The 21,731-nt window shown below is 42.7% G+C and overlaps 1 protein-coding gene across 1 annotated transcript in view; it reads left to right on the top strand.

Annotated features, from left to right (window-relative positions):
- RHOJ (ras homolog family member J) overlaps positions 1-17,534 on the top strand; it is an 85,471-nt gene extending 67,937 nt beyond the window's left edge. Inside the window, exons 3-5 of the mRNA XM_043556312.1 lie at positions 2,648-2,812; positions 5,370-5,465; positions 15,350-17,534. Of these exons, the coding sequence (XP_043412247.1) occupies positions 2,648-2,812; positions 5,370-5,465; positions 15,350-15,496 (408 nt within the window). The 3' untranslated portion in view covers positions 15,497-17,534. The remainder of the gene's footprint in view (positions 1-2,647; positions 2,813-5,369; positions 5,466-15,349) is intronic.
- The last annotated feature ends 4,197 nt before the right edge of the window (positions 17,535-21,731 follow it).

The following is a 21,731-nucleotide window of genomic DNA, read 5'->3' on the forward strand; positions in this document are numbered from 1 at the left end:
AACAAAAGCCAGGATGGTCCCTGCTCCATTTTTCACAATCCAGATGGGACGATGAAGTGGCAAAGGGCAGGTGGGGTACCATGAGCAGCTGTAGATTGTGGCCTGGGAAGGAGAGTTCTTGGCTTGTCAGCCTCACAGCTCCCCTCTAACAGAAAGCCCCAGCGAGAAAGGAAAGCAGTGCAGAGACCAGGGGCAAGAAGTTTTGGTTACAGGGCTCGTTGGGTAAAGAGAAGGGGAGAGTGACAAGAAATGGGCTGTCCACTTCCCCACTGCCCTGTCACCCCCCCCCCCCCCCCATCACCACCACCACATACACGACACACACGCACGGGCACAATTCAGCTGCTATGCAGCCAGCAGGCCGGGCCCAGCTGTCCACTGTGACCAGTGTTTATTCAGCAATGCACCCAGCTCCTACTTATTTGCTTTAATAGAAAAGTGATAAATGAGCCACGATCCGTGATTTTTTTTATATTCTTTTAGTTTATTTTCGAGGACTTGGATTTTTCCGCGTCCTTGCCATCTTATGCTGCATTTTGTTTGGGTAACTAAAAATCTTTGCTTAGGAGCGGTGGGGTGGCTCAATTGGTTAAGCGTCCGACTTCGGTTCACATTAGGATCTCGAGGTTCATGAGTTCGAGCCCCACGTCGGGCTCTGTGCTGACAGCTCAGAGCCTGGAGCCTGTTTCAGATGCTGTGTCTCCCTCTCTCTCTCTGACCCTCCCCTGCTCACACTCTCTTTCTCACGCTCCCTCAAAAATGAATAAACATTAGATATATATATATGTATACACACACATATAATCAAAGGATACAACGATATGAACTATGTAATCAATTTATCTTTTTTAAAATGAACACATGTCTGTTACATATGTAAATAAATATAAAATATTCAAAAGGATACGGTTAAACCATGGCTTCCTCTAGGAAGAGAGGAAAAACTATTAGAGATTACATATTTGAATTGCAACGAGCATATATGAGTCTAATAATGTTTTTTCATGTTAAGAAGAGGAGTCAGGGGGCGCCTGGGTGGCGCAGTCGGTTAAGCGTCCGACTTCAGCCAGGTCACGATCTCGCGGTCCGTGAGTTCGAGCCCCGCGTCAGGCTCTGGGCTGATGGCTCAGAGCCTGGAGCCTGTTTCCGATTCTGTGTCTCCCTCTCTCTCTGCCCCTCCCCCGTTCATGCTCTGTCTCTCTCTGTCCCAAAAATAAATAAACGTTGAAAAAAAAAAATTTAAAAAAAAAAAAAAGAAGAGGAGTCAGGACCCTAGTAAATGAATCGCTATGTTGCACATGCCTATGTGTATGTGGTAAGTGTGAACATACAGATTTGGTTGCCCTATGTATGTACGTACTGTGCATATATATATGAACGATCCATGGTGTGTATGACAAGTATGTCATATTGTGGTGTGTGCAGATATGTATGTATACATAGTGTATACTTCTGTAATATCACGTATACACACACATAACATTACTTTTGGCTTATGTGTTACTAAATTCTACAAAAATATAAACGTTATATTGAAATAGCAGATTTACCTCGGAACCTCCTAGAACATTTCACATACGGTGAAAGTTACTTGCTGACACCTTCCCAAAGGTGAGATGTTCCAATGTTTTACTTTGTCTTTATCTTCTTCTGCTCTGACAGCATATACATGAACAACCTACGTAAGCCAGAACTCTCCAACCAGAACATATTCTGGTTTGAAACCTGGGGAAAGAAGAATCAATCTGGTATTTTATTATTTAGGCCACGCTGTGGCCTCTAGGTAGACTTCACAGGAAACCCCGAATTCTGAACTCTCAACCCTCACCCAATATATTTCTACAAAAGTGTGCCGTCTGATTTGGCAGCAACTCTTCGCTTTATATTTACAGCTAGCTTATTCTAAATTAAATTTGCATGGAATTTTTTTAAATTGTGTAAGAAGAGAACTGCTGTGCCTTAGCCGATTGCGCACTAATTTAAATCCACATTCAATACAACACAACTCCATTCAATACAGCACAATGCGACGGGGAACTGTAATAATCCTTATTGAATTATACACATTAAATGGGTGAACTTTACAGTATGTAAATTATCTCACTAAAGCTCCTTAAAAAATTGCTTCCTAAGTTTTTCCTAAATGGAAGATATTTACGGGGCACCTGAGTGGCCCAGTCAGTTAAGCATCTAACTCTTGATTTGGCTCAGGTCATGATCTCACAGTTTGTGAGTTTGAGCCCGTGTCAGGCTCTGGCCTGACAGCATGGAGCCTGCTTGGGATTCTCTCTCTCCTTCTCGCTCTTCTCTCCTTCTCTCTCTCTATCCTTCTCTCATCCCCCGCTGGTGCACCCGCACATGAGCGTGTGCATTCTCTCTCTCACAAAATAAATAAATAAATAAATTTTAATTTTGAAACTGTGTGTGTGGGGGGGGGGGGTGCTATTTACAATCTCTATACACAGCAAAAAGGTGTTTTTCTGACTGATGGCTCCTTTATTTCTAGCAATGCCTATAGGGAACCACCAGATCCCAGGGCGGGAGCAGGAGCAGGTCACGGGGAGCTGTGGTGGAGTCTTGCCCAGAACACTCAAGCACGTAGGGCCCGCCTTCCCGAGTCTGTACAAACTCTTTGCTCTACCTGCAGGAGGACTACAACCAGCTGAGGCCGCTCTCCTACCCCAACACAGATGTGTTTTTGATCTGCTTCTCTGTCGTAAATCCTGCCTCTTACCACAACGTCCAGGAGGAATGGGTCCCGGAGCTGAAGGACTGCATGCCTCACGTGCCTTACGTCCTCATAGGGACCCAGGTTAGAGGCGGGTGATGGCAAGGTGTGGTGGGCAGGGCAGGAGGGCAGCAAAAAAGGAAAGACCAGGCTTCTCTTGAACAGCCTATTTCACCAACACTAGGGAAGAGTGTGTCTGATGTATCAACCCCAGAAGCAGCCGTGCCTAAGATCTGCATGATTATTTAGCTCGTGGTCGAAAGAACAATAGAGCTATTTACACGAAAAGGAGGTTTTGATGTGATCTTTAAAAATTAATCCCTCTGCTCTTTATTTTTAAGTAACAAAGTACTTTTTGAAGTAGACACCCTTCTCCAGTCCTGAGCCAGAGGAACGAGGTGCGGGTGTCGATCGCGTTAATTACCTAATCTTTTTTTTTTTTATATATCCGAAATCTACAATTGTTTGAAAGTCACAGAATAGGTATGGATGTCAAAGTGACCCCAAAAGTCCAAATGGGCACATTACTCCAGGAGCTCCATAACACCACTGGAGAAAGACAGAAATTCACTCTTCTCTGTTCCCTTTAAACCTCTTGGTCTTTTGGATCTTAGGAAAGCAGTTAAAAACAGATGTATTAGATAAACAAACCTGTGGCTGTAAAGGGCCTGAAAATGTTTTGAAAGCTAATAAAGTTCTATAATTTGAATTACCAACAGGAAGCCAATTGCACAAATGTGTTCAAGATTGTTCCTACTTCTTATAATTTTGCTAAATTACTATCCAAAGACACAGAAATGTAATAATATGGAAGGGTTTTATTATTATCTGTTTCATATGTTCCTGTTTTCTATTTCTCCTTTTATATTCTGACTGAAAAGAGAAATTTTTAAAAATAGTAAAAGCATTTCCTAGAGAAGATATGGACAGAAGATTAACACATCCAAAAATCAGAGTATAGTTAATGCTTCTACTCTGAAAGAGAATTGATTAAAAGCAGGCTTTTACCCTAATTCCAGATGATGATGTTTGACCATACTGACAGAGCCCAGATCCCTGCTGCCAAAATATGTGACAGGACATAAACCTCTCTGTGCGATTCGCGCCTCTTTTATAACTGGTGGCACTACATTGGACAATCAAGACCAAAAAAGAGGGGCAAGAGGGTGGCTCAGTCGGTTTAGCACCCAACTCTTGGTTTTGGCTCAGGTTCAGATCGAGCCCCACACTGGGCTCTGTGCTGACAGCACGGAGCCTGACGGGGATTCCCTCTCTCTCTCTGCCCCTCTCTACCCCTTCCCCACGAGCATGTATTCTCTCTCAAAATAAATTTTAAAAAATTTTTTTAAATAAATAAATAGACCAAAAAGAAAAAACCCACAGATCGCTAAAGCAGAGCAATGTGCTTATAAATGGTACTCTAATGTATAAATATTTCGGTTTTTCTTTTTTTTTTTTTTTTTTTTTAAATTTTTTTTTTTTTAAACGTTTATTTATTTTTGGGACAGAGAGAGACAGAGCATGAACGAGGGAGGGGCAGAGAGAGGGAGACACAGAATCAGAAACAGGCTCCAGGCTCCGAGCCATCAGCCCAGAGCCCGACACGGGGCTCAAACTCACAGACCGCGAGATCGTGACCTGGCTGAAGTCGGACGCTTAACCGACTGCGCCACCCAGGCACCCCTCGGTTTTTCTTTAAAAGTCACCTTTACACCCATTCATGTGTGCATAGGTTCACATACACATTGAGATCTTTTTAAGTTTATTTATTTCTTTATTTTGAGAGAGAGAGAGACAGAGAGGGAGTGGGGGAGGAGCAGAGAGAGAATCCCAAGCAGGTTCCACACTGTCAGTGCAGAGCCCGAGGTGGGGCTCGAACTCAGAAACCGTGAGATCACAACCTGAGCCAAAGTCACATGCTTAGCCAACCGAGCCACCCGACACCCCAACACAGTGAGATTGTAAAGCAACTAAAATATTTAATTAAATTATGAAAACTAATCCCAACATACAGGCTATTTTCAAAGTAGTTCTACCTTTGAAAAGATTAATGCTCATTCCTTAGGTAGACCTTTGGAAATTCCTCTTTAGGATATGCCTTCCAAGTCTGCATCAACATTCCTTAAAATATCCTCATAGGAGACAAATCTTTATCCCCGTGAGGGTGAAGACAAAGATGTATTCAGAGCCAGGAAATAGACATTAAGAAATGAGTAATATAATTTGGGATCAAATGAGGCATCACTGCAAGGTAATAAGACTGATCAATCATTGTAATATCCTGTAAGTGGGATCTAAGAATAAGTAGGAAATCTCAAAAACGCCTGAAACAACCACAGAATTATTAGAGTGAGTCTAGCCCCCGGGGGAATTGCTTTTGGAGAAGAAAGCACATGGAAAACCTGATGTTGACATTTACAAAGAAATCCCTTTATTTTTTCGATGTAATATGGGCATGTGTATGTATGCACCTCCTTAAAGAAAAGTCAGTCGGCAACTTCATAGACGCAAAGTGGTGGTGGGAAGAATCTCTACCACATCACGGTTTAAAATATCTACTTAGCCTAAAAAAATAAGTAAGCTTATCACGCGTGGGTTTTTTCTTTTTTTGTTTTTTTTGTTTGTTTGTTTGTTTTGCCAGATTGATCTCCGCGATGACCCCAAAACCTTGGCCCGTTTGCTGTATATGAAAGAGAAACCTCTCACTTACGAGCACGGTGTGAAGCTTGCGAAAGCGGTACAGTCAGATTTGGATTTGATTTGAAATATATGCTGACGGAAGAATTTGGTGCATGGTTTGGAATGAGTGAGCTACGTGGACTTTTGCTTTAAAGTGCAGTGTGTTCAAGGATCCTCTGTCTGCTTCATACTGTCCCCTCTGTTCTAGTGACACTGGAAGGGACCGTTTGGTTGGCGTCTTCCCAGCCACCATTGTCTGTTTTTCTTTTAGAAAAAAACTTGGTGAATTTCAACTCCTGAAGCACTTGTCACTTGATTTAGCAACATTTAGAATATCCACTTTAGAATATGTATTTAGTGTGAATAAAGGGACTCATCTCACTACTTACTATCAATGTAATTTATTTAAATGACCCCATAAAAGGTATTTAGTGATTTTCTTGCAGAAAACTTAGATTAGCATCTGGCAGGGTTATATTTGTTCAATATTTCTCACCATATAATGAATAGCCACTTAGAGCGGCCGGATTATCTCACAAACAGCATCTAGAGCACTCACGTGGACCAGAAAGAAGATAACTAGTTGGAGAATCCAAGTGGCTAAGGACAGATAATAGCAACTAACTCACAGCTGAAACTGTCATCACAGACCTTTCTGCATTCTTGAGAGCTTAACACGAATGGTGATTTTGATGGGGAATTTTTTTAGACCAAATCTTTGTCTCCCAATGACCACCAAGATGTGTGCAAAAACAGACACTAAAATGGACACTAGAGGAGGTGTTTTATGCAAGAGGAGGCTTTTAAATCATATTTCCATAACCTGAGTCACTTCCTCATTGATAGAGTCGCAAACCCATAGACCCAGACTAGAAGTTTCAGAAATTGCTTCTACTTTCTTTTTTTTTAAACCAGTATTATTTTTTGTTTGTTTCTCTCATTTGTTTCTGAGAGAGAGCAAAAGCGCAAGCAGGGGAGGGATAGAGAGAGAGGAGACGGCAAGAATCCAAAGCAGGCTCCGCACTGTGAGCCCAGAGCCCAGCGTCAGGCTCCATTCACAAACTGTGAGATCATGACCTGAGCCGAAGTCGGACTCTTACCTGACTGAGCCACCCAGGCGCCCCTCTTTTACTTCCTAAAGTAACTAACCCTGCAAAACTGCGTGCCCTGGGCAGAATAGGAGTCACCCTTTTAAACTGGCCAAGAAAAATATTATATACAAATTCTTCATAAATAAAAATGTGTGTGTTTCTCTTCTGGAAATTTTCTTATAGGCACCAAAACTAAGGGATACACTCGAATAGAAATGAACTAAGTAGAATTATGTTTATATGGACACAATACATGAGGATATTTCACAAGTACTTGAGACAACACTTCCTACTTCTGTGAATGTCATTTTACAACTACTAGTATGAGCCATTCATCGAGTTCTTGGGATACTAAGCCCTTTACAGGCTCTGTCTCATTTCAGCCTCATGGTAACCCGCTGAAGCAGACAGTGTTTGTCTCATCGTACAGGCAAGGAAACAGAGTCTTAGGGAGATGAAAATGTTGGATTCACACAGCTGATAATGACACAAGCAACTCTAATCCAGATCTGCGGATGTCACCGCTGTGTACCTGACCATGATGTATACTGTCTCCTCCAACCATTTATCTTGCCTTCTGTAAAATGGGTGCATGTCTGGGGGTTCTTCTACCTATTCCTCAAACATTCAGCTTAACTTCTCTCACTAAAGGTACATAAACATCAAGCCACGAAAACAATCGTATGTGATTCCCAGCTATCCGTTTTTCACGAGCAGGTCCCAGAGGCTCAGCACCAGCTTTCTGCATGAACTTGGTTTCCGCTTCCCCTGCTTCCGTCCTATCTCCACCATCATGTTGTCAGTGTCCTAGCCTGACTTCTCATTTAGGAAATTGTTTCTCCCTCTGAAAAGAAGTCACTCCAAAGCCTCCCATCTCGTCTCGTACTTATTTTAGGAACAATGGCTGAGTTCACCACTTTATTGCCTTTTGCCAGTTTCTCCTAGCAACTGCTCTCGGATACGGAGAGAATCGTGTTTAGCTTATGAAACCCAATTTAGAAGAAATCCAAGCAAGAGTTTAACTTGTTTCATCACAATTCATGTAATTATAGAGATGCTTTAAGTCTCTCTGCTCCCTGACTTTCCTGTCAAGTAGTTGATAATAACAGCTAGCATTTACGGAGTGTTTGCAGTGTGCCAGGCTTTCTGCCAAGCGCTTCACATGCCATGTCTTAATTAATTCTCACAGCAACCCCCCGAGGTGTGTCTATTATTATTTCCACTTTCCTAGAGGAAACTGAGGCTCAGAGAGGCTGAGGTCACACCGCTAGAAAGCAGCAGAGCTGGGGTATGACGCTGCCTTAACCCACATGTTCCCCTGCTCCCTCCTGTAGTCTGTAAAGAAACCTGGAGTCTTGGGGCTTCGTTTCTATACACTGAAGCCCTGTACTTTAATGTGCATCTTCTCCCCATAGTTCAAGTGCTTTGCAAGTTCAGGTCTTTCATATTCAATTCCTTTGGGTCAGTACCTTTACATTTCCAGAGCATTTTTCTTCTATCACCTCTCTTTGGCCGCAAAGAGCGTTTTATTTTCAAAGGCCACTTTCATACCATACATAGTTACCATTCTTTACACTTGTCAAAAGTCTACCACATTTACATAAATATTTTTGCATCCATTGGTAATAAATATTCATCGTTATGCCTCTGCTTGTTTTATCCTCCCTCTCCTTGGCATTATTGCATTTGTTCATCCCCAGCCAGCTTCCTCATGGGCACATGTCCACACTACTACCGGCCGCACTTGTCAATAACTCACTGAACACCTCACATGCGCCAGCCACCCTGCTGCACTGGAGCTCTAAGATTATAATTCACTGGGCATTCACTTTCTCAATTCCATCTGATTCAACCTGACCATGATTTTCTAAGTTCAGACTTCCTAAGGTATTTCTTGACAAAACGCTTTGCCTTTTTCCCTTTTTTCAGCCTTTGGCCTCTTTTTTGCCTTCTTCTGCTATCTTCTTCACCCCGCGCCTTCCTTATGATTGTTCTCACTCTTTGTCTTGGTACCCGTTTCCTGCTGGCTTTGTAACATGTATGCACCAGTGGGTTTAAAGCGGCAAAATTGCTGGGGTGCCTGGATGGCTCAGTCGGTTAAGCATCCGACTCTGGTTCAGGTCATGATCTTGCGGTCAGTGAGTTCGAGCCCCGTGTCAGGCTCTGTGCGGAACCTGGAGCCTGCTTCAGATCCTGTGTCTCCCTCTCTCTCTCTGCCCCTCCCCCCGCTCATACTCTGTCTCTGTCTTTGTCTCTTTCTCTCTCTCTCAAAAATAAATAAACATTAAAAATAAATAAAAAATAAATAAACATTAAAAAAAATTTTTAAAGCAGCCAAATCACTGTAGAAATCCTGGAATCAATGTTTAGTCATCTTAAAAAAAAAAAAAAATGTCTATGTACTTTACACACAGAGACAAACAGAGCGTGAGTTGGGGAGGGTCAGAGAGAAAGGGAGACACAGAATCTGAAGCAGTTTCCAGGCTCCAAGCTGTCAGCACAGAGCCCGATGTGAGGCTTGAACTCACAAACTGTGAGATCATGGCCTGAGCTCAGGTCAGAAGCTTAACTGACTGAGCCACCCAGGCGCCCCAATGTTCAGTCGTCTTAATCAACTGGAGTCTTGCATTCCTGCCTACAGACTGCAAAAGTCACCGTTACCCTCCTTGTTTTGTGTGCTGGCCGTTTCTTCCTTCTCTCGCGGTCTTTGAAACTCGGTCACTCCACAACTGGGCTCTGGGTCACAGAAATGAAGGAGAGATAGCTCCTTGCCTCAAGGGGCCCATAGGCCAGAAGAAGAGGGTGACTGCAGACAACGGCACGTCACCTGAATGAATACTTTTAATTTTTTTTTTTTAACGTTTATTTATTTTTGAGACAGAGAGAGACAGAGCATGAACAGGGGAGGGTCACAGAGAGAGGGAGACACAGAATCCGAAACAGGCTCCAGGCTCTGAGCCGTCAGCACAGAGCCCGACGCGGGGCTCGAACTCACGGACCGTGAGATCATGACCTGAGCCGAAGTCGGACGCTTAACTGACTGAGCCACCCAGGTGCCCCAAGAATACTTTTAGTACTGAGGTAGCAGAGAGTGGGGAGTGATGGACACATTCGGGGAAGGAGGACTCAGAGACAATTTCTTGAAGCAATTGACATCTGAGCCAAGTATGAGGGATAAAGGCAAGTTTATCAGGGGGACAAACTTAGGGGCGAGGGAGGAAAAACTTCCAAATAGAGAAATTAGTACTGCAAAAGGCGTCCTTTAAAGCATAGGGAGTACAGGGGCACCTGGATGGCTCAGTCAGTTAAGCATCCAACTCTTGATTTCAGCTCAGGTCATGATCTCACTGTTCATGGGATCAAGCCCTGCCTTAGACTCTGCACTGGAAGCATGGAGCCTGCTTGGGATTCTCTCTCTCCCTGTCTCTCTGTCCCTCCCATGCTCGCTCTCTCGCTCTGTCTCTCTCTCTCTCAATATAAATAAATAAACTTTTTTTTTTAAAAAGCATAGGGACTACATTGGCAAGTGATGAACCAAATGTCACCCACAAATGCTTTGATCAGTCCACATGTGTAGTTTTTTTTATTTCATTTTTAATTTTATTTTTAATTTATATCCAAATTAGTTAGCATCTAGTGCAACAATGATTTCAGGAGTAGATTCCTTAATGCCCCTTACCCATTTAGCCCATCCCACCTCCCACAACCCCTCCCGTAACCCTCAGTTTGTTCTCCATATTTAAGAGTCTCTTCTGTTTTGTCCCCTTCCTTGTTTTTAGATTATTTTTGTTTCCCTTCCCTTATGTTCATCTGTTTTGTCTCTTAAAGTCCTCATATGAGTGAAGTCATATGATTTTTGTCTTTCTCTGACTAATTTCACTTAGCATAATACCCTCCAGTTCCATCCATATAGTTGCAAATGGCAAAATCTAATTCTTTTTGATTGCCGAGTAATACTCCATTGTGTGTATGTATATATATATATATATACCCCATCTTCTTTACCCATTCATCCATCGATGGACATTTGATCTCTTTCCATACTTTGGCTATTGTCGATAGTGTTGCTATAAACATTGGGGTGTATGTACCCCTTAGAAACAGCATACCTGTATCCCTTGGGTAAATACCTACTAGTGCAATTGCTGGGTCATAGGGTAGTTCTATTTTTAGTTTTTTGAGGAACCTCCATACTGTTTTCCAGAGTGGCTGCACCAGCTTGCATTCCCACACATGTGTGTTTTTAATGTGATTTAGTGGGCAACACTGAACAATGGACACTTTACATAAAGATACACATTTCTGACTTCTTAAACACACACACACACACACACACACACACACCAAAAGCTCTGGCAACACAAGGCAACACAAGCATTTCCTCATCAACTGCAACGTTTAAACAGTCTTTCAGACAAGGGATGTATCCTTCAGTTTTTCACAATCCCCACCCCTCCATGCTAACCTTTACTGAAGCGGTGCACTACATTATCTATCCACCCTTGACTTGGCAATCTCTGCCTTACAGTCTTTTAAAAAAGTCAGCTGCAAATCCATCCAGCCTAGAAACATTTTGCCTCTTTCAGCAACTTGTTACGATAAAATTTCTCTCACAAGTCACTAGGTTCCTTTTTTTTTTCTTGGCTTTCGTGTTGCCTGTACCTCTCCTAATTCTTAAGTAAGAAATAGAGAACTTCTCTGTTATTAGCTGGTTCTTCAGATACCACCTTACTGTGTATATTCCATTAGTATTTGCTCCCCTCTCCATTTAGAGGGAAATGGCTTAACTTTTTCTTTCTTTCCTCTCTTATCACCTTCACTGCCTCCAAAACAACGTCTCTTTTGTTCATTAGTTTTACTCTTTCGGACACATTTCTTTTTTTTTTTTTTGCTAGCGTCATCCCCACAGAGTGTTAAGACTCTGGGTCAGGGGACAGATTCAAACCTCTGACACTTCTTCAGTTGCATGACCTTATGGAAGTAACTTATCGTCTCTAGCATCACTTTTCTGAACTGCAAACGAGGTGACAGACCTACCTTGCGAAGTTCTTGCAACGATTTAGTGACCCAGTGACACCTGAGGTTTGCTCAGGAAACTCTAATTGTTGTTAAATTTGTGTGCCTCTCAGGTGCGTCTACAGCCGGGAAGACTTCATGGTCTTTTTCAGGGTATGCTCTATCTTACTCTGTAACATGTCCCACCTCCACAAAGACAACCTGGAAGAAGTAGTTGGTTTTCTTTCACTTGATTGGTCACCGTGGGTTTTGTTTGTCTGTTGGTTTGTTTAATTTCTTCTTGTCGGACTCTTGTATGTTCTGAGCACGTCTGATAAATTTCCCAGCCTTGGGATGATAAATTTGAGCTATTATAAAGCTATTAGGAAAGTGTTCTCTCAGTGTACATTCCTCAGTCTCTATTTTTTTTTTCTGGAAAATAAATCGTTTTGGCAAAGCACATCACAGATAACATGTGGATCTAAACAAGGATCCACAAATCCTGCGTTCTTACAGATTGTTCTAAATATTTGGCTGTGTAGGTCACTTTGTTCCAAGGGGTAGATGAAACTGTAAGGAAAGTCATGCTTCTTTGGGACAGTTTTCCATTTCACATTGTTGAGGTCATAAATGAGGTGGTTTCTTTTTAGCAATTTCTCTAACATGGCTGTACCTTCTTCTGCGAATTCTTTGACCCTCAGACCACTGATACATGGTTAACAAAAACTCACCTCTTTTTTCTTTAAGTTTATTCATTTATTTGAGAGAGAGAGACACCGTGAGCTGGGGAGAAGCAGAGAGAGAGGAGAGAGAATCCCAAGCAAACTCCGTGCTGCCACCGCGGAACCGGACATGGGGCTCAAACCCACGAAACTATGAGATCATGACCTGAACTGAAACCAAGAGTCGGACGCTGAACTTACTGAGCCACCCAGGCGCCTCACGAAACACTCACCTCTTCCCTGAGTTCTGTTTCTCACACATTCTTCCCAAATCACACCCTGTTTGCTACTTTTCCTGGGACTATCAGTCCAAAACCATGTTGTATTAACACGGCTACCCAATAATGTCTTGATCTACTGTTTCACTATCTTCCAAAATATCTGAACTAGGACAGACAAGTGTGGGCTCTTCCTCCACCTTCAAAGGGCAAGCCCTGCCATGCTGTCAGTTGCACTCTGGGAGGTGAGGGAGGGGGATGGAATGCCCCTGCCCATCTTGCAGGATCAGAGGGCCCAGAACCCCATGTGTGAGCTGAGCCCAGGTCTCCCGTGATTTCCAGGATCAAGTGAGGCTCGTGATCTTAGCGGGGAGGTATTCCAGGTAGGACGGCCCCACAGCACGCTCTGCGTATTTTTTCAGGATGACAGAGAAGGACTAGCACGTTGCAAGCAGCCATTCAGTTGACATGCTCACTAGAGTAAGGTGCATTTCACATGTTCATATCAAGCACTGGCCACAATCCCAAAATGTAAGATATTTCATGACATTATTAAGAAAATGTTCTCTACTTTTCATCCCTCTTTTGCATCTAACTAGTTTTAATGATTCCAAAAGCCATTCTTTAATCCAAAGGGCAAACCTTGAAATGAATCCACAAAATAGGTTTTTAATAGCCACCATCTTTTCTTTGGGTATTTTCCTTTAGCTCATACAGTATCTATTCTTTATAGGGGGAAAAAAAGTGCATTATATCCGGACACAGCCAGAAAAACTTTACTTCACGTGTGGTTTTCATGGATGTGGGCTAATCGTCGACTTGAGCAACTTCTGCAGAGTTGAGGGATAAGGATGATCATCGTGGAACAAAGAAAAGAACACACACCAAGAGACCCAGATTCTAGTCCAGTTCTTCCGCTTTCTGGCTGGGTGCCCTTAAACAGTTCATTTTACCTTCTGGGGCTGTTCCCACTCTATCCTAAGCTAAACCACAAATTCCTTTATTCCACAAGTTGCAAGACGACTGGCCGCTGACAAAGAAATCCCACATTCCTGCCTTGGTTGGCCCACAGAGCATTTTTTAAGTTGGTAATTATTAACTAAAAACCCAAAAGTCCAACTCATCTTGGGGCACCTGGGTGGTTCCGTCGGTTAAGCGTGCAACTTCGACTCAGGTCGCGAACTCACTTTCGTGGGTTCGAGCCCCACGTCGGGCTCTGTGCTGACAGCTCAGAGCCTGGAGCCTGCTTCGGATCCTGTGTCTCCCTCCCCTCTGTGCCCTTCCCCTGCTCGCACTCTGTCTCTCTATCTCAAAAATAAATAAAGATTAAAAAGAATTTTTTTTCAAAAGTCCATCTCATCTTGAAAAATACAAAGATGGGCACCAGTGAGTGAACCGTGGCAACAGTGGTCTAAAACTAAGACTGCTAGCTCTAGAGGGGGTGTGTGCTTCACAGCTCACTGCATTCCTCACCTCTCCCTATGGTCTGGCACCAGCCCTGCCCCCCTTGTTAACATAAGCTACTGGAATAGGCATGTAATTTTGCTATTCTGATTTAGTCACGTATCTGCTATGGTTTCCAGGGGCTCACCATCATCCGACTATCCTCTTCCGCATCTGCTTTAATTCTTCAGTTTTTCTCTTTTTTTTTTTAAGTTTATTTATTTATTTTGAGAGACAGAGAGAGCAGGCAGGAGAGGGGCAGAGAGGAAGAGGGAGAGAGAGAATCCCAATCAGTTCTCCGCACTCAGCACAGAGCCCCATCTGGGGAGATCACGACCCGAACCGATATCAGGAGTTGGACATTTAACCAACTGAGCCAAGCAGGCCTCCCTCTGGCGTGCTATTTTTTAAATAAGAAGCTATAGTTCTGGACTGAATTTCTGTATTTCTCAAAGAGATTTTGTGATTGCCAAATACACCACAGTATGAAATCATCAACAGCTTTGAAATAAAGCCCTAAGCAAGAACAAAATATTTAATCACTTAAATACACATAGAATGTATACCAACTAGGAGGGTGTCTTTGTCAGTAAATGTATTTTATGATTTTTATTTGTACATGTTTTGGGTTTTTCAGCTCCTTAAAGTATGCCTTTAGAGTATGTTAAACCTGGGGCTCCTGGGTGGCTCAGTCGGTTGAGCGTCCGACTTCAGCTTAGGTCGTGATCTCATGGTTTGTGGGTTCGAGCCACGTGTCAGACTCTGTGCTCACAGCTCAGAGCCTGGAGCCAGCTTCGGATTCTGTGTCTCCCTCTCTGTCTGGCCCTCCCCGGCTTGTGTTCTGTCGGTCTCTCTCAAAAATAAATAAAAATTTTAAAAATGAGTATGTTAAAACCAAATAATAATATCAATTGGATATTACCTTGCTGAGAGAGACCTCATCGGCAGTGCGTGTTAGTGAAGAATGACCTAGCAAACCTCATCCCCCACTCTTCCTATGTGCTTTACCAACCAAGCTGACACTGCCTTCTCACATACAGAAGGAGATACATTTCACTTGTACCAGATTTACACATTCTGCATGCATACGAAAGGGTGCTAAAAACAACATCATGTAGCCCTGTTGTTCACAAAGTATATTTAAACCATATCACTGGCTTTGAATCCTCTCTCAATTTGTACATTTGTTGTATTCTTACATTCGGGATGAGCGGTTACGGATCACTTTCAGAACTTGCTGCTTACCAAAGGCAATCCATGGCCATTTATTGCTAATACCAGAAAGTAAAAAATACAAAAATTAGAATAGCCGATGCAAATGGAAATGTAAAAGAGAAAAAAAAAAAAATCCAACCCAACCCCCGGCCGTCTGTGGGACCAGGAGCGGTAGCACTTGGCAGGGCAGGGGGCTGAAACCACTCTGCTGTTCTCTCTCCTTTCCCCCTCACGCGTTTCTCTCTTTTTGTGTTTAAGATCGGAGCGCAGTGCTACCTGGAGTGCTCGGCCCTAACTCAGAAAGGTCTCAAAGCAGTTTTTGATGAAGCAATCCTCACCATTTTCCACCCCAAGAAAAAGAAGAAACGCTGCTGCGCGTGTCACAGCTGCTGTTCAGTTCTCTGAGGCTGCTGGGGACCGGCCTCCACCCGCATCCAAGGGTGAGACCAAGCTCAAACCACGAAGGAGGGCACGACCAGAGAGGAAGTCCCTTCGCAAGCACGAAGGCCTGCCCTTGCACGCCAGGAGCACCCGCCCCCCCCCCCCCCCCCCCCCCCGCCCTCCAGGAGCACAGCAGCACACTCGTCAGCCACCTGCCCGTCCTCTCTACCAGCCAGAAGCATCCAAATCGGAGAATGCAGAGCCCGGATTTCAGCCAGTGCCGCTGCTGACCATGCTGAAAACAAAGGCAAAGACCATGTGGCATTTTGCATCCCCCCCCACCCCCACCCATGAACGTGAAGCTGATGGAAAATCATCACCAAAAAAAAAAAAAAAAAAAAAAAAAAAAAAAGGAACTTGGTTCCTATATTAGTGGCCTTACCCAGTGTCTTCTACAAAACACGGGAATACCATACTAACCCTCCCTCCTGAATCTGTTGTTCCCCCTATGTGTCTTGCATTTATTTGTATTGTTCTAAGAAGTTTACTAATATACCAATTTACTCAGGCCTTACAAATCCATACCAAGTTAGCCTAAAGACAATGTATTTTATATGCATTTCCATATTCAGCCTGTTTCTACCAAAGCTATTAGAACCAATATGTACCTCTGAATGCCTGCCTGACTGTAAGAAGAAAACAAGAAAATGTTTAAACTTTTGGAAACTTACAAAGCCAAGATTTTTGAACCCGGTTGAATTGTTGTGGGTCCACATTTTTGCCAAAGATTCACCCTGGAAATGCTTTTGCTGATGGGTAGCGTTATTTTTTTTTCCATATTTATATTGTGGCAAGCTACAAATGAACTGTGTTTAAGAAAGTAGTTTCTCTGCTTTTCAATCAAACTGACCAGGGGAGAATATACAGACCTTTTAAAAATCTTTTAAAATATTCTTTATTCAGCAAAGTGAACTTTCCTGCTCCCTCCCTTCCCCATGGCAGACCTGTTTCCTCCCTTGAATTCACACTTACTCCCATGCCCAATGATAACTTGATCTAAAAGAAAGACCTGGCTACAGGGCACGAAAAAGCAAATGTTTAAAAGTCTCCAAAGGTTAAGCAAAGTGCCTCAATTTTTTCACTTGCATCAACCCGAAGTGCTTCTCAGCTCACCCCATGCACGCTCCCAGTTCTATTTAAACGACATTTTCCAAGTACAGCTGGTACAAAAATATTGCCTCTCCCTATTTCCTACACTCATTATCCCAAATGTATATTTAGGGGATGGATCTGTGTATACTCAGCTCTGGATCTGTTTATCCCCTGCTTCCAAAATGATGTGCTCTGTAGAACAGGAATTTCGGTCTTGGGAAGTAAAAGCCCCCAGAAAGTAATTATGTGCCCTTTCTATATGCTTCTTCCAAACATCCTGGGATTCTTGTTTCACAGAGTGAGTTTTTTCCTAGCTTTTAATTAGAGACTATAAAGTCTCCTAATTAGTCTTATTTGCTCACAATTACCCTGGAAACACCCAGGTAGGCACTTTACTTTTTATTTCAATTGCATAAGCCAAGTGCCTCTTTGCAACATCAAATGACACCAATTTCAGCAGAAGAATCTCTGCATTCACACTCCTTCTGTTGGAAAAATCCAGTCTTTCTAGTCCCTTCTGCTCTTGGAGGAAGCACATAAAAAAGAAGCATATGATGTAGGTCTTTTCCGTTAGGACTTTCCATGACACCCCCTCAGTTGTTTGGGTTTTGTTTGTTTGTTTGTTTAGAATTTCTGAAATGTGTTTCCCTTCTTCCACATTGCAAGTTTTATTTCTCTTCCCTCCCATCTAGTTGCTAAACATTTTCTTAAACACACACACACACACACCCCAAACTGAAAGAAAACGGGAGTTTTGTAAGTCAAAGCTTGACAGAGAAGACAAGGACTTTCTGCCTCTGTAAATGAAAGTCAACTGTGCATAAACTATAACCCTGCAGAGGTTATGGATTCATTCTTTACAAACAACAATGAGCATTTAGTCCTGTAATAAATGAAGTGCTGTTAGCCACTTTTGTTGCATGATTGCATAGTTACATCTTGCTAAGGGGCCACTCCTCACTTCTCATTGATGTGGATGAAAAATCCAATGCTGTATATTTGCTCCACCAAGGAGGATTTTCCAGATGTGTGCATTCAACAGGCAAATGGTTGCCCAAGCCATCATCTCCCTACTGGAACACAGAGATTAACTTGTCCACAGTGGGAAGATCATTCTCTCCTCTAGAACGAGAACCCGGAGAGAGACCGTTAGTGTCTGGGTGGAGAGGCTCCAGCCCTTAGGTGCTTAGGAGCTAATTATTAAATAAAATAACAAAGAACAAAGCAACCTAAATGAGTTAATGTCATTCCACCAAATTAACCATGTATTCCCTGTTTCAAGGCAAAAGGTAGTTCACTGAAAAGTGTTTCGTGCCTTAAGATTAAACAAAACTATATCCTGACGCCAAAGATAAGAAGACATCTGAAAGAAGGATCTGAAGAAGGATCCTTTAATGGTCTACACAATCTTCCAAAGTCAAGAAGGGGCAGCCGATCTCCATTGGAGGGTAAAGTCTTAGCTTTTCAGACTAAAAGAGACCCCAGAAAATATAGTCCAACCCCCTCATTGTACAGATGAGGAAACTCAAGTCCAGATGGGTCAAAAGAGGTGTGTTATGGCAGAACTGGAACAGATCTCAGCTATTCTGCTTCCCAGGTGAGTATGCTTACCTCACACTACAGTTGATTCATAATCACAGATGTTAAGTTGTAGTTTTGCAGGTGTATTACCAGAGTTGCATCTGTTTACTCTATAGATGTTAGCCACATGTCAAATGCATAACTTAGGCCCTATAAATTAGATAATCTGTCACACTAGTAATAACCTAGAGACAAGAGTTTGATCTACAGTATGCTTGGAATCCACAGTATACAATATACTGTATCCCAATTTAACTGCACAGTATACAACAATGTAATCTCAATCTAATGGCTTAACCAAGTAGCTAGTTTGGTTGATATTTTTTTCAATCAGATGGTTGGTTACTTGGTAGAATTAATGGACTCCTTGGGCTATTTTGGAAACACAAAGGATACACACAAGTCAAAGGCATGTCACGGTAAGTAATCTGGGCTGATTTCTGCCAAGAAAAGTTATACTCAGAGAAGAATTACTTAATGCAATAACTACAGCAACCCTAAACCAGGAAACTCTAAACTGGGAAATCCAAAAAATAACTCATATACATATGACAGGAAGGAAATTTTGGTCCTGAGACTCCAATAACAATATGTCTGATCATGATGTGCAAAGAACCACTTGGAAGATCTCTGGTCTGTAAGAGAAATGCCAGATAAAGTGGATATAACCATACACAATTGCCATAGAACCATCAATAAGGAAATAATATATTTTTTAATTTTTGTTTAATGTTTTTATTTATTTTGGAGACAGAGAGAGACAGAGCATGAACGGGGGAGGGTCAGAGAGAAGGAGACACAGAATCGGAAGCAGGCTCCAGGCTCCGAGCTGTCAGCACAGAGCCCGACGCGGGGCTCGAACTCACAGACCGCAAGATCATGACCTGAGCCGAAGTCGGCCGCTTAACTGACTGAGCCACCCAGGCGCCCCAAGGAAATAATATTTAAATGGTAGTAAAGAAGTAATCACAACCATGCTCACAATTTTAGGAGAAATTAAAGAAAGTTAAACCCAAAACTTGAGGCCAACAAAAATGTTATTATTTAGAGTATAGATTCTTGTGAGCAATAACCTCGCAAAGTAGAGAGTCTTCAGAAAAACAATATCGGACTTGAGGTAAACCTTTAAAGATGCAGTATTGGGGCACCTGGGCGGCTCAGTCAGTTCTCTCTCTTCCTTCTCTCTCTCTCCAAAGAGTTCTCTCACCTCCCCTCCTCAAAATAAATTAGCATTATAAAGATGCAGTATTGCATTCACAAAGGCAAACTCATCCTGGAGACCAAAGTGATGGAAAATTAGAAATTGAGGTTTTGCTTTAAAGGAATGTCTAAATGGACACCATGCTGGAGATGATTACCTAGCCACTTATGTCTTCAGCCCCTATGATCAGATGCCAGAATGCAAAATGTGCATTCTCTCTCAAAGGTGAGGGCCACAGGTCACCAGATATTCTCTTAAGAGTCATTGAATAGGCTGCCCAAGTACACATAAGGAAACTCAACAAAATATTTTCATTTCCACAACTGTTAGAAACAGAAAAGGAAAAAGAAGATGGATGGGGAAACCGAGTTTCTTACAAAGGAAGTTAGGTCCTTTTAAAAAGGAAACATTTAGAGAATGGAGAGAAAACTAAAAGTAAACACAAGGCAAAGACACACAACCTGACGATTCTCCCAGAGAGTGGAAAAGTTCTGCCCGGGGCCTCCAGAGGCCTAGGGAAGAAAGGAGGCCTATTCGTGTGATGAGCGTTCCAGAGTCAGCCAACAGGGTTAATCATATGATAATTCTAGATAATTCCACCTCACCATTCATGAAAAATGATGAAATTCTGGCCAATGCTCTTTGGGTCCTCAGTAGGAATGCGGGCAGGTCATCACGGTTGCCCATCCACAAGCAGTCAAGGGAAACTTACCGAGGAATACGAGTGAAGAAATTATCTTGAAAGTTTCTGAAGCACTAACATGACGTAAAACCTGAAAAGGGTGACTTAATGATATCTGGAAAGACAGTTACTGGTAGGAATGCCATTTATTCATCTTCAGTGGAATATCTCCGAATGGAACAATGGCATTTGACATGCAAAATGACAATAACGGAACACAAACACATGAGATAAGCAACAATTCATGGTGCCTCCGTGGTCAACAAAGCCGAGAAATGAGATGAAGTGCCGAGCTCTAGACAGAGGCACTTCAGGCATCAGAGGCTGGGTGGTGTTCACTGCAGATCCATGTGGGTTAGGGGAGGAATTGGTCAAGGAGGGTTTGGCTCATCTGTGAATTCGGGGATGCAAGTTCAGCAACAGTTCTTGGCTTTGTTTTCTTAAATGTTTAGTTATTTTTGAGAGAGAGAGAGAGAGAAATAGCACAAGCGAGGGAGAGGCAGAGAGAGGAGGACAGAGGATCCGAAGGGGGTTCCATTCTGACGACAAAGAGCCTGATGCGGGGGCTCGAACGCACAAACCTCAAGACCATGACCTGAGCTGAAGTCAGATGCTTAGCCAACTAAGCCACCCAGGCACCCCTAGTTCTTGGCTTTTAACTTCCATGACAGGAGATTAAAATAAAAGCTACATAATTAATTTTGGTCACAATCTTTTTTTTTTTTTTCTCCCCAGGGAATATTATGTCAAAATCTGAAGTTGTTTTGTGCATTTGTGCTTTAAACATGTTCTACCCCGGTAATTTCGTTGTGTCCTTGAGCTTCATGCTGCTATAGGCAGAGTGATTTTGTTGTATTTTCAGCCATGTTCTCCAAGCCTCTCAGTATATGCAGTTATCTTCGGTGAACACGGTCTGATCAGTGTTTTAGGGGACAGGAGGTCTGGGGCAATATGAGGAGATGGTCCCCAAGGCCCACAGCTGAGTCTCACCCCCAAGCCACATTAGCTCCCTGAGCTTCCCAATAACCCCGCACACACCAGTCTTCTTCAGACTTTATGTTAATTCTTTGCAGGAGAAAACAGTAATACTTTCATGGCATGATGGTATGTTTGGGGCAGCTTTACAAACACACACCTAAAATTACCGCCACCTGCCATGTTTTGAATCAAGTTTTTGAAAGCAATCGGATTTTGTTCTCCTAGAGGAGCCATGGGCGAGAAGGTTAATGAATTCTGCATTCTTCTCATTGCCTGGCTTAAATTGTTTTTTGCTCTGAGTAAACAGTAATTACTGGCTCAGTCCATCTCAGCAGAATTTTATCCCAACTGAAAAGAGTCCATGTGCCTCCCCATGTGATCGCTACAGGGGAAATGATAGACAAGGGAAATAACTTTGGCTTTCTTACAACCTGCTTCTTATAGAATGGCTGTTCTATGTACGCTTTTGTAATTAATGGAATATTACTTCATGTACTCTTTAACCTTGCACTTTGTTTTATGCCATGTTCTGACTTTTACGTCATTAAATAGTCTTTTTTCCCTTACTCTCATTTCTGAGTGATCTGAGGGTGTCTTCATCAGCCACTTGAGAAAGGCCTCGGTTAGAATGAACTTGTCTAGCCCTTTGCTACTGAAAGGTGTGT

The sequence above is a fragment of the Prionailurus bengalensis genome, chromosome B3 (assembly GCF_016509475.1).
Source record: "Prionailurus bengalensis isolate Pbe53 chromosome B3, Fcat_Pben_1.1_paternal_pri, whole genome shotgun sequence".
Lineage (NCBI taxonomy): Eukaryota > Metazoa > Chordata > Mammalia > Carnivora > Felidae > Prionailurus > Prionailurus bengalensis.